This window comes from Corylus avellana, chromosome ca3 (assembly GCF_901000735.1).
Source record: "Corylus avellana chromosome ca3, CavTom2PMs-1.0".
Taxonomy (NCBI): domain Eukaryota; kingdom Viridiplantae; phylum Streptophyta; class Magnoliopsida; order Fagales; family Betulaceae; genus Corylus; species Corylus avellana.
The window spans coordinates 34,634,259-34,648,318 of record NC_081543.1 but is presented as its reverse complement, the minus strand read 5'-3'; the positions used below and the strand labels follow the sequence as shown (position 1 = coordinate 34,648,318).

Genomic DNA, 14,060 nt, shown 5'->3' with positions numbered 1-14,060 from the left:
GGCCTTAGTATTTTCAAAACTTGTAACCTACTGCTATTAACAGACATCATAGTTGGAATAATTATTTTGTTTACAAAAATTGACAACAGCAATGAACGCATGCAATTTGCATGTTACGTTTAGACAAGCAGACAATAGTCGGCCCACATGGACCACATGGCAATCCAATCACGTTGAAAATTTCCCCTCGACTAGTCAGAAGCAGAATTTTGTTTTTAAGCCAAATCGACACCGATAGCCTGGAGTCGAAAGTAGAGTCAAAAAGTCGGGTTGGACAGCTATGAAAGCTGTGAACTGTGAAGGAGGAGAACAAACAGAGAAAATGTCCAGAAGCGATTGGAGAGTTACTTCATTATGGGAGCCGTCAGTCAACAAGATCTACAAGAGACTGAAGAGAGGGTTAAGAGAGAATCGTTACATATGCGACGGCAGATTGCTAACGACTGTGAAGTGTGAACCAAGTCTTTAAACCCTAACACAATTGACGACAAGCGATTCAGGTTGATCGGGTGTTTGGATTTTTTTTTCATTTTAGGCTTGTATATTTAAGGTTATGTAATGGAACCATTTCATGGCATCATATACTAAGCCTAATCAGTGAGTTTTCTTTTTCTTTAATAATTTAATGTCGAATTGTGTTGGAATGTCAGGTTTCCAAACACACAATTCCAACTTCTGCCCCGACATACATCAAAAAGCAAAAATCTTCAACCGCCGAATCAAATCAGGTTGTCAAATGCAACATGTCTGGTCCTAGATTATGTAGTCTACAGTCCATAAGAGGTCTCAATCTTCAATTCCTAAATAGCAGTTTCTCATACTAGGACATTGTATAAGGTAGCATTTACTTTTATACTCTCTGCAAAACCCCATTTTTCCATCAGTTCTTGCATTCAGATGCATTGAATTTTGCTGCTTTCCCACATGCTTTTCTCTAGCAATGAAGCATATACAGTGAGGAACTCAAAATTCTGGGGGGAAAGGGAAGGATAAGAGCACCTTATAATACATAAGGATTCTAAATGTTTAAAAGGAAAATTAAACATTGAGATCTTTTACTGGGGTCCTTGAGTGAGTCTCTGCATCTCATTTTGGTCATTAAGAGTTTCAATGAGAAGGGGAGGCGCATATTGGGCTGTCCCTTGGTGCTCCTCAGAGTCCTGGCAGAATGATAGGATGATGGTATCAATTGACATCTCCACCACTGCAAAGAAAAGAGTGGCAACAACATAACCAAGACACCCGGAAACCTGCATACAAACAAATAAAAGTGCACAAATTTAGTACAATGACTATTTAGGAGGATTTTCCAATCATGAATACAAAAACACTAGTAACAAATGATGTGGATACCCACGTTGCTGCTAGGCAATGTGGCAAAAAACCTATGCATCCAAATTTGTGCAAGCGGTTCTAGAAAGACGTGTTCCTTTCCGAACTACTTGAGAATGAAAGTAAGGGGTAACAAAGATCTACTCCCCTCCCTATCCAATCATTTTGTCTTTTACTGTTTTTACCAGCTGATGATCAACTTGCACTCCATCAAAACCACTTAGTACTTTGTTCAACTGCTTTGCATAATTCAGGTAGGCCCTAACTCCTATCCTATCCATAAGTCTTGCCAATCAGAAATCAGTTTATGTATCTCAATGGAACTAAATCAGTAAATCATATTGGGGAAAAAAAAAAGAAACATACCAATACAGGAAACAGCGGGGAAGAGATCTTGTTATGGCCAGATCTGTACTTGTGGACATCCAACATGAGGAAAGCAAAAAGAGCGCTAGAAAGGCTGACACACAATTTTCCGAGAAATAGAATAACATCTCCAATCACATTTACTCTCCCTATTCGAAGGATGTTGTTGAGGATCAGCTCTGTTGCAATTGCAGAAGCCTTACAGAAGCTTTTACCTGTGATAGCAATCTGCAAGTCACAAAAGAATTATGGCTTCAGCATATTATGAATTGTGAGAAGTTCTAAGCATTGACCCAGAATGAGTTCCCCAAACACCCCAAAAGAAAATTCATAAATTGAGGACAAAGAAAAGTTAATGGAATGAGGATTAGCAGTCATGTGGTGCCACAAACAAGCAGCAAAATGGAGAACGTTTATTACATTCTAGCTTCACTTTTCCTTGAACCTTTTCAATCCTTTCTTTTCGTTTTCATATTTATTTCTTCTTCGTTTTAATTATAGTTTCTGCCTTCTCACTAAAAGTACTTGGCAACTGAAATGCAGGTCCATTGTCATATTCAATGACCCACATGACGACTAGTGAGAACAAATTTGAAAATGGATTATTCTCTCTTACAATATATCATTTTTAGGAATACATATCCCAAGTGGTATTATGTTTGACTGCCTTGCCAGTCACCTAGAAGAGAGTACCAGAGAATAAATTTTTCTTTCCTTCCATACCAGCCAATGTGTTCGTCTTATTATAGAACAGTTACGAATTAGCAAATGAACCCCATTAAATGCATGCATGCACACATGTAAATTTGTTTGAATCCAGTGTTGCTTGAATTACCATAATGTAGGCATTGCGGTTCACCGATTTGATAGTCCACTCAATACCCCTGAGGCAACACCGTGACGAATGGGATGTCGCTTTTCCTATACAGCTATCAGGTGTGATATTAGCAACTTTCATTTTGCGACGAATTGACTCAAGCATAAAGCGGATCGATTCCACAAATGATAAGATCAGGGAGCCAAGAGCAACAGAGCCAAGGCCATATCGCAAAAGCCGCTTCATAGAGGAAAAAACTGGAAGAAATGGAATTTCTGGCTGCATTGGCAAAGTAATTAGCAATTATGAACAAAAGGACTGCAAAGGATTTTACAACAACCAAAAATGAAATCTCAAGTAACTGAAATGCAGATTGTAAAAGATAAGCTCCATGTAGAAAATGAATAAAATTAGTTTTAGCAAATAGTCTATCTTGCATAATGTTTTGATACCAAAAAAGAGCCGAACAGAATAAAACTAGGAACTTTAATAGTTTGACTTGAATCCATTCTCTAAGAGTCCAAAACTCCTGTTTAATCCGGAGGATTTAACAGTTCTAGTTCTAGGCATAACAGAACAAATGCTACAAGTACACAATTTGTTATTTTATTTCCTACTTTGTTAAATTAGCAAATGCCATAGGATCATTCAGTTTAATCATATGTATCATTCCACACAATAATTCAATGTCTGTCTCCTGTTTAAAGTATTTCCATTCTTGTAATCAAAATTAAGAGTAATTTATACACATAAAAACACACAAAAAAATCCCACGTTTTGTAATCCTTGCATATGGCTTAGAAACTTACTGATGTTTCACCACGAGCCCAATAATAGGAAGCAACAGAACCTGCAATCACTGTTGATGAGCATGCTATTAAAAATTGTGTAGCCCAGTAACAGCCAAATAGGTGGAAAAGGATGGCAACTCCTATATGAGGAGTGTAACGAATGCTATAACCACAGCAACGATCACAATTAACCCGCTTTGATACAAGATCATAAGCACAGCAGTTGGAGTCGCAGTCATTCTGGACAACCTCACCAGAACTGAACAGATGGAGAGCAGCTGAAAACCAGAACATGTAAAAAATTGCAAGGACAGTATATGGTATGATTGGAAAAATTATGAGCGCTTGAACTTCTCCTATGACCTTTGCAGCAACCTGCGTAGATATTAAACCATCAAAGTAATTAACTTTTATAAGAAGTAAAAACTACTTATAAGAAAATAAAAACTGGAGCACCAGGATTTCATAGATATTTTACCTAAAGCTGTGGCTGATTAAGAAAAAAAGATCAAGTATATGAGCCCAAGAATGGAAAATGCACATTTAAAAGGAGTCTCCACTTAGGCATCAAATGTAACATTGGCAATTTCAGCACTAAATTTCAATTTATTTTTTTATTTGTTTTTTCTCCCTAGCATAAGAGTATCCATGTATACAATGGAGGAAACACAATTTAGTGGAAACCTCTGATGCAGATGATGCAGCTCAATCCTGCTCCACACAGGCTCCTGACAGTCTGGGATTTTTATTTTCTTTTAATTCATAAAAAAGAATAAGAGATATCTTTTTATAAAAGTCATGGCACAAGAGGTATCCTACCTAAAGTATTCAAAAGAGACATTACTACGGCTTGTATGAAAAATGATCTGGATATGAAGCATTTCAAGGCATTAGAAGCCATTATGATCCAAAAGCTGCAGCTTAGTAGTACCGAGACCATGTCAGAATATGTCTGCTTCCATTATATGCTACTCTTATTTGGTTTTCTCTCATTTTGAGTATTTCTCAAATGTCAACTGGAAAATCCAAAAGTGAACATATCTTTGGCCTAAGTCAAAGTTTGGAGCCTAGTATGACTGGAATCAGTTGGATCCCTTTCAAATATCTGTACATTTCCACAAAGTTCCTTGAATAGCTCAGCTTCATTGGAACTTTACTACTGTACTAGAGAAACATTATCGTTGCTAAAGCACCAAAAGGCCTCTACCATTTTGGACACCATATGTAGCTTTTAACAGCAACTTACTAAATCTTAAATTTCACATGAAAATTTAGACATAAGACTTGCCTTGAGAACAGATGTTGCCATAAGGATGCGGCGGATAATGGCAATGGATGTAAGAATGGCAACAACCATAATAAAGGTCATAAAAACAGCCACAGCACGAAGATGATGAATCTCCTGAAAGAAGAAAACTAATGAGTAAGTCACAGACATATATATACAGAGAGCTTTCAGCATGAAGGCTTCAGTTGATGATAATACCAACCCTTCCAAATACACGAATGTATGGGTCATGCTCACCAATGATGGGGGAGATGGCATCATTCCCTATCCATCCAGCTAGTAAGACGGAAAAAAATAACTTCAGCATTATATTCAATTAAAAATGATCAACATACAATTACACAAGCAAATTAATTTCATAGCTTGACCCCATATTCAAATATGCATGAATCTCAAACAATAGTCAAAGATCTGAATTTATATTTACCACTAAAGAAGCCTCTGGTAAATTCCAACTCTCAAAGTTATTACACACAATCATCCAACATTGTATTTGGATGCGAGGATTCAAAATCAAGGGATGAGTAGTAATTTTTTGAATAAATTGCTTGATACGAGTTCCAGCAATGCATGATGGATTTGAGTTATGAGACAACAAGAGAGTTCGATTGAACAAATCACTTATGTTACGAATTTGAAACAACATCTCATACTTAGTCATTTCAAATTCACATATTATTTAAGGCTAAATCCATCAATGAATTTCATCAACAGAAAAAACTTAATACTTTTCATACTTCAAGCCACTTGCACTACAAATTGAAATCCAAAACCTTCTCTTCAAATGCTTCTTTCCAAATGAACCACAAATTTTTTTTTGCCAAACAGACTGGGAAAGAACATTAAAAGATTATCTCCTGACCTTTTAAGTAGTAAAACATTGTCACTGATACTATGAGAACATTAAAGAGAGCAACAGTTATCCAAGGCATTGCAGCAACAAAATGCCGAATCATCAGCAGCCAAATCACTGATAAAAACAATGGCAAGATTCCTCCACAAACAATCAATACTGGCCATGCCTTTCCAACATCAGCCATATATCTCTGCAAAAAGCCCATAATTGATGAGTTCTGAATTCTAAGATGCAGAATAAGCTATATGCTCAATTGAAAGACATAGGATACATATTAACCACAAAGGTATTATGAGAAAATTATGTTCCACATATTAAATGTAAGGTTCATAGGGCCGGTCTGCTAGCCCAATGAATGGGACATGTCCAAGTACCATAGCCATTGGTTGTGACTAAATGTATGTGTGTGCAGATATACATATAAAAATCTTTCTTACAATCATAAAATGGCTAGCATAACATACCAAAATGAACTATTCAGGGACAATTCATAACCTATTTTTTTATAAGTTTCAAAAGAGACCAAAAAAAAAAAAAAAAACAGGCAAAGCTCAAGTCACAAAAAATATACAAGAATAAAAAAAAAGTAAAAAAATCTTTTAAATATGCATAGAGGAGGGAGCTAATAATTCCATTTACAAACTAACAGGCATTAATGGTCACCCCAAAAAGTATTGAAGTCCTAAAACTAAACAAATCATACCAAGATTTAGTTTTTAAAAGTAACACGTCAACCGGAAACAAATTGCAAAAAGCTATATAGACAGTTAATCTATAGACTTTCCATTCCACAACCATTATTATTTTCTTCGAAAGTAACATGTCAATCAAAAAAAAAAAAAAGTGCAAAAAGCTATGTAGACGGTTAATCTATATACTTTCCATCCCACAACCATTGTCAATATAAAAAACTAATGAGACAAAAGGTCCTCAACCTTCAAGACAGATGACCGAGAATTGATGGACCTGTGAATAGATTTGTCTATAATGATGTCCTCATTGATGTTCACTCCACCCATCTGCTGCCAATGCCTCAAAGACATGTTTGATGCATGAGCGATAAACTGGCAGCTCCAATAAACTGTAAAATATAAAGGGATTAAACAAGATATGCACACATTAAATAAGAAATGAAACACAAGATTGCATCAGAACGGGATCAAGTTCACACACCATTTACACTTGGAAATATTACAGGGTAACAAGGACCCTGAAGTTGAAGAGAGGTGTTCCTCATTTCAGGAGTAAGGAACTCAAAATAATCATAACTCCTATCGATCCAATCAGCCATTGAGATATGGATATCTCCTTCTGGATAATCACAGACCCAATTTAGTTGATCTTCAGAAGGGTAAGGGCAATCCAGCAAGCATATAGTCCGGGCATTGGCCAACTTAAATTGGCTGCTTTTCAAACCACTTTGATAAACCTGATTAGGATTTAACCAATATCTAAGTTCCAATTCACGCTTTTCGCCACACACATGTCCTTTATAGTCAAGCCCATATGTAAGCCTGCTAAGCCACAAAACAATTTATCAAAATTTAAAAATTAAAATAAATAATAATAAAAAATAAATAAATAAATAAAAGAAGACAGAAAATACATAATGTGGAAATATATACAAAGCTACTGCACAAATTCGAACAAGGAAGCAGCATCGTCTACAACTTTATGCACCTAATGACATAATTTTATTTTAGTGATATTTGTAAATTTCATGGGGTATAAATATAATAATTCTGAAGAAGCAGATTAAAAGATCCCTACACTGGAATCATAGAAAAGTAATGATGGCATCAATCTATGTTTGTCCGCAAAAACTCTTTTTAATGACAGTAGGGCCAAATGTTACATAAATTCCTGATTGTAGGAAGTTTACAAGGCCATACATAAGTTTAGATTTATAGCATATTAATCAAAGCAAAATATAATATAGAACTTGGAGTGATTAATCAAAGTGTAAGGTTCTTATCATCATTGCTCAAGTAATTTGTCTCTTTACATGCAAAACACAAACATATCACCACCGGGCAATGTCTATCAAGAAGGATGCTGTTAGAAATACAACAGTACAATGTCAATTTGAACTCACTCAGATATATTTTTAATCAATGCGTTTTAATAGGATTAGAAGATGCTATGATAAACATACTTTTAATCGAAGTTTAAGGTCCTCATAATCATTCCTTATAAAATTTGCATTTGGCAGTGTTTAATTTAAAGCAAGGTGACACATGGATGACACAGAAACACCACCACCAGGGTATCATCTAGCAAGAAGGTTTTTTTTTTTTTTTTTTTTTTTTTTGATGTCGGGGAACCTCTCCAAGGCAGGGCCCTTCGGACCCACCCCTGCAGAGCAAACCCCAGTCCCATGCACCGCACCCTTAGAAGTTTCCCTACACAGAACTAGTTAAATCGCTGACTTTTCACCAGGGGGTGTGACCCCAAGGGATTGTTTACACCCATGAGGTGTTGAACCTTGGACCTTAAAGGGAGCAAACCCTCACGACCAAGGCCTTCACCACTTGGGCCAAGAAGGTTATTGACGGACTACAATAAATAAATTTCAATTGGAACACCTCATTCTTCTTCTTTTATTAGTTGTTTCATTGCACAAATACGGGTGGGATGGATACTTCATATTCATATCATTAAAAAGAAAAAAGTAATGGGCAGGCCACTGAAGAAAGAAAATAGACTATTAATCTCAATCAATAAAACAAAATTCAATAAAAACTAAGGTTGAAGCCCAACAAAAAAAAAAAAAAAAAAAAGGAACCTTCAGACTCTTTGCTGTGGGGAATTATGTTGGGACACATATTTGGTGAACCTGTGAATAGCAGATGCCACCAAATAACATTACTAAGTTGTCATTTATAAAGAAGATCACTTGTGAATCTTACACGACTAAGTCATCTTCACTTGTGAATATACCATCACCAGGCAATACAATCATTAATAAAAGTAGAAGGGAATCTTTAAACCAAGGAATTAGTTTCTTCTCATGCTAATGCTCAAGCATCAAGGCAGGCCAGATACTGCAACAGATGACATAGCTCACCATGACTATGGAGAAGTCTACAAAGTAAGTGTTTGGTGATTGGGTCAATAGGGAGATCCATGGGTAAATCTTCAAGCCCCATCACCAGCACAAATTCCACTATCAGACAGTTGAACTAACAACTACATAGATATTCTGTAAAAATGATTGTCAGAATTGATTTTACAGAAAACCATTTATTGCCCTGCGTATATTACAGTACCATTTGGGGAAAAAAAAAATCTAATTGCTTTTAAAGGCCTTCAATAGCTAAGAAGGCCAATGACCGATTGGGAAGCATCTTCCTAAAACCATAAATAGGAACATGTGACTCAGCCTTAAGTTGATATTAAACTCACCTTAAGAGTTGCTCATACAACTATTTAGCTCAGTTTCAGTGAGTTTTACTTTTCCTCTTCTCTTCTATTCTTAGCAACCAGAACAGCTTGGTGATGCAGAAAGAAAGAAACTCAACCCAATTTTGCATAAAGCAACTCCTCAACTATGTTGAGTTGAATTCATTGTCTTAAGAAAATCAAAATAACACAAATATCGCATTCTCCTAACATCAAATTTAAAATCTGGCAAATAACAAGAAAATAAAGGAACTTCATTTTTAATGTCTTTCCTCTATTTCTTCAGCAATGAAACCCACAAAGATAAAAGTAGTATAAAGGTATATCCAAAATAAATGAAGAGAAACGCTAATTTGCCTAAAAAATTACTACTACGCAGAGCAATAAAATATATAAAAAGCATGAAAAATAAAATGATGTATGCACTCTTTGCTCTGATTTCCTTCCAACGGCTAAGGAAGAGACAAACATAGAAAAACAAGCAACTAATGACAAACCCATAACATGTATTACAAATGAGAGCTATAAAAAGAACCCATTCGAGAGATTCTTAGCCTTATATAAAAAAAAAAATAAACAAACAAACATAAACAAAAAAATTCCAAAACAAAGAAGACCCATTTGAGGACTGAACAACTAGATAAAGTGGGTAGCGTTGGATTCTTTACCTTAATGGGTTTCCTTTGTTGAAACCAAAGCTGGAGTTAACAATCATAGCAACCCAGAAGGCTATAAAGATCACAAAAAAGGGAATATCTCTACATTTCCTGTTGTGCCTTATGATCCCACCCATTTGGGCATTCCCATCACTTGATGGGTACCTCCCTATCACCGCTCCCAAAGGACCCCTCATTTCCACCGACCCTGACTCTATCAAGCTTCAAAAGAACAAAACTTTACTCACAGAGAGACACACACAGAGAGAAAGAGAGAGAGAGAGGGTTAGTGTAAAAGCACTGTAGTAGCAGTAGTAGAGCAGAAGCAAGGAGAGTGTGAACTGTGAAAGACTGCTGAGTGCTGAGAAAAAGAAGTAAAGGGTTTTTAGATTTGGAATATCTTTTATTAAACGTCCTTTTTGACACTAGAACAAAGATATTAATCTAAGCGGGTGTTTAGAATTTATGTCCAGTGGCTTAAGAAATAGGATTCCCTTCGGAATTGGGTCGGCTCGGCTCAGCGTATATTATCCAATCTCGGCGGGAATTAATCAAATCACATCACACCAAAAACAAAGCAGGTTGTTTTGGAATTGTTTTAGGACGAATAGAAATTGTTGTTAATAATATTAATAAATAACTCAAAATAATAATACTTTTTTAAACAATTTTTTACTCGTTTTAATTAAAATATTATTAACCAAAATTGTGCTTAATTTTTCTAAGTATAAAACTAACTTACTATTAAAAAAAACATTGGAATTGGATAGTCGTAAGAAAAGGATGGCACAACCATTACAATAAGTCAGAGGTAGACAACCGTCCGTCCCTCTCTTTCATTGAGAATAGCTACACGATTATTTTTTATAAGTAAAAAAGCCAATTTTTTATGTGTTTGGTTTTTTCAAAGTAAACAAGTTTATCCACAAAATAAAATTTTAAAAAATTCAAATATCAATCTTACCAAAACCGAAGACAGCTATAGCGTTTTTCTTTCAAACCAAAAACGAAAGAAGCTCTTAACCAAAAGACAAAAAATAATATTACTGTTCACACTCATTTGTCAAACGCGTGTCATTGTGTGCTTTAAATAGTTTAAAATAAAAAGATTAACAAACATTGCCTTCAAATATCCTTTTTATCTATTGAGCACTCTAAACGAAATAATAATGTAAGGCAACAAAACATGTCAGCATTGTTTATGGGGTTGTTGTTCCGGTGGTCCATTCATTTTGTATTTTATCCTGTAATTACCCTTTCCCCTCCCCATATTAAAATAGAAAAAATAAATAAAAAGCCCTTGTTGAGAAGGAAAAATGGCAAAAAGTAGCTGCAAGCTGTATGGGTAATAAGGACTTTTGGAGGAGAGGCTTTAGGCTTTAGCCAAGGAAACTTAGGAAAGGAGTAAAGACAAAGGCACTGTGGAAGAATGTATTAAAAAATACTATCATTCTCATCAATCATCATGCCTTATTGACCAACAAATAGGCTAATTCCGCCGCTCAGCGTGATAAAGACGGTGTGTGTATGATTGTTACTCTTTTTGTGGGGTTGTGCATCTTCCAATCTCCCAATGCCGTTTATGCTTTTTGGAAGTGCCTACTGTGGATCATCCAGCGAAAGCGATTCTCTAAGTCCCCTTAAAGGAAAGGAATCTGATGGGGTCATACTCACCCCCCCTCCCCCCTCCACCCCCCCCACACACAAAAGAAACAAAACGGTGCAGCTTTACCTTTTGCCCATCTTCAAACTTCAAACTCCTCTTGTACACTCCCTCCCCGTGACATAAATTAGTGATAACTAAGTCCAAATTTTATGATGAATATTTTATTTTGATGTATTTGGTAGTGTATATAATGCTGCATAATGAATATATTGTCACGCTATTTAAAAGTTTTAAATAATATAACATCATATATGTTACACATATAAATGACAACCCAAGCCCATGGGCTCGGCCTGAGTCATCCTAGAGGTCCCAAAACCCTAAAGGGAGGTGGCACCGTCAAAGGCCAATATTGCCTTAGGAAAATGTGGTTGGGAGTGCATACTTCCTGGGCGTAGAGTTCTAATTACATAGAAAGACAGCCTAAGATAAACTGCAACCAAGCCTGTCAGGAAGACGATCAAACAGAGATTTCTGAAAACAAATATGAAAAGATATGTGGCGCGTTATTCAAGGGATATGCAGGGCGTCATTCACGGGATATACAATAACTACCGACGTGGATACAATTTGCCTGTAACAATCACATAATCGAATCCTTAATTTGATTGCGCTCAAATTACTCCTGAATCCCGAAATTCCAACCAACTTACCATCTTTGGCTCCAGGCAACCCAGCCTATAAATATGCTCACACACGAAGTATGAAGGTGCACAATATATTTATATTATTGAGATTAGAATTAAGAGAATGAACTAACTTAAGAATTGGAAGAGGATCCATCGGAACACTCCCGGCGAATTCTCTTAACGCTTGTTTGTGTTGCAGATTGGCGGGAGAGCTTAGGAGAAGATCGTGAAGCTGCCCCTATATTTATCGTACCGAAAACTGTACTAACAATATATACTATTAAATGCAATAAAATAAAATATTAATTTCAAGTAAACTGGAGAAAATCTTTATCGTTTGAACTCAGGCTTACTCTTCATTTAATTGAGACGGCCATGAGTTATGGCCTTCACATATCATGTCAAGTTGTATGTCGATTTCTACCACTGTTAAAAATTAGATTTTTATTCAATATATTATCTAATTATACTCACGTGGCAATGCCAATCAGTTCTTGTTAAAATATTATAATAATAATAATAATAATTAAAGATTGAATGGTAGTGTCGTGTTAACAAAGTGAAATAGATTAATAGTAATAGGATAAAAGTATAATTTCTAGCAAATGAGAGTAGCTTAAGAATAAGTGGTTTATTGCTGATACTAGAAATAATTTGGGGAGGAGTGGTGATATAGAGTATACCAGCGTGAGTGAACAGTGTTCACACTGGTGTACTTTATAATATTAAATTTTTAATATTATTATTTTAATATTTTTTTTATCGAAAAATACATTAACGTGAACACTGTTCACTCACGCTGGTGTACTCTATATCACCACTCTTTGGGGAATATCCCTTTCAGCTTGTCATAGTCTAATTGCTCCTTCCAAGTTTGACAATAATATGACTTATGTGCAGTCCTAGGAACTATCTATTTCTTTTATAATTAAATTTCTTCTACGCTTCTATCCTTGGAAAAAAAAAAAAAAGAACAATAATTGAATTAACTATTGCTTAATCGGATACTAATGGAGCACAAAAGATCTTCTAAACATAAGCACCCCTATTTTTAAAACCGTCTTATTATAATAATTTATTGAAGCTGCACACATTTTGACCAAAAACACAAATTTCAGATATAAAATTTTATCTTATCTTACTTTGTAAAAAAAAAAAAAATGAATAACTTACGTTTGCAAAGAAGAATTGGCCACGATTTAATTAGAAAAAGAAAATAAAAAACACTTATGGGCTAAACATAACATTCTGCAAACGAAAGCATGAGCTAATTTTTTTTTTTTTTTTAATTGAAAGTTGGAAAAGGTTACGAGGGGATTTTTTCCACTCTTAATCCGGATGAATGAGAAAATGAATGATTCTATGAGAATACTTTCAAACATTAGGAGGGAAGCGGCCCATTTAGCAAAACAATGTACTCTAAAGTTAGTACTCCTACAAACTTTTTTAGCTTTTTAGCTAAATAAATAATGCAAATACAGGGAAATATCATAATATCAAAAACAACTAATTGAGTATTGAGTTGGATTAGAATGTGAAATTAGTTATATTTTAATAATTTAGTAAGCTATTATTTTAATTACACAAAAATACTTACCACTAGGAGGTTAGATAGAGACATTTGAGCAAGCTAAAATTCCGAGAGAGAGAGAGACAGAGGGAGGTGGGCTTGAACCCAGCCCAAGCCCAAAGTAAAGTTTTGTTTGATGTTTCTTTTTGGGTCAGGAAATGTCGAGAAGCTAGCCCAGCCTACTTAACACTTAATGGGCTAAATATCCTAATCAAGCTCCAAGTCTTTCAAAGCTCGAAAATCTTTGAAAAAGTATAAAGATTTCTCATTATGAATGAAGCAATACGTTCAGAATGGGCTTATGGATGGGCAAAATCTTTATTTACCCAAAAACGTTGGTGGGCTAGCTAGATTGGAATCAAGCTGCTAGAATATAAAAACCTTTGGTGTGCTTGTCTTCGGCTAAAATTTATGTACCTTGTTTGTATTTTGTATCTTTGGGATTGTACGGAGTATTTTGTCGCATTTGATTGTTATATCAATGAAGAGATAACTCGTTAAAAAATAACAATATTATTTGCTCTATATTCTCTTTTTTTTGTTTACCATTAATTCTTTTAACGTCAATAAGACTTTTCACCAGCATTCATTTTCATATAATACTCGAGGAACCATGGGTGCCTTGAGATTAAGGGTTTAGCTTGTTTTGTTTTTGTTGGTACATAAAATCAATTATTGATTACTCAC

The 14,060-nt window shown here is 35.2% G+C and overlaps 1 protein-coding gene across 1 annotated transcript; it reads right to left on the bottom strand.

Moving 5' to 3' along the window:
• Positions 1-884: 884 nt before the first annotated feature.
• On the bottom strand, positions 885-9,897 carry LOC132175066 (choline transporter protein 1). The gene is made up of 10 exons (XM_059586881.1): positions 9,521-9,897; positions 6,624-6,964; positions 6,386-6,531; positions 5,457-5,640; positions 4,797-4,870; positions 4,595-4,708; positions 3,325-3,681; positions 2,534-2,794; positions 1,699-1,926; positions 885-1,250 (listed from the first exon to the last, which is right to left on the bottom strand). The coding sequence occupies exons 1-10, from the start codon at positions 9,703-9,705 to the stop codon at positions 1,056-1,058; spliced, it is 2,085 nt and encodes a 694-aa protein (XP_059442864.1). The 5' UTR covers positions 9,706-9,897; the 3' UTR covers positions 885-1,055.
• Between the last annotated feature and the right edge of the window lie 4,163 nt (positions 9,898-14,060).

Excerpts from the sequence above, each read along its gene's own strand:
- LOC132175066 (XM_059586881.1), bottom strand. The coding sequence starts at position 9,705 with ATGAGGGGTCCTTTGGGAGCGGTGATAGGGAGGTACCCATCAAGTGAT. Across the intron at positions 2,795-3,324 it reads GGGCTCGTGGTGAAACATCA|CCAGAAATTCCATTTCTTCC; the intron begins GTAAGTTTCTAA and ends TTGCCAATGCAG. Across the intron at positions 1,251-1,698 it reads CCCCGCTGTTTCCTGTATTG|GTTTCCGGGTGTCTTGGTTA; the intron begins GTATGTTTCTTT and ends GTTTGTATGCAG.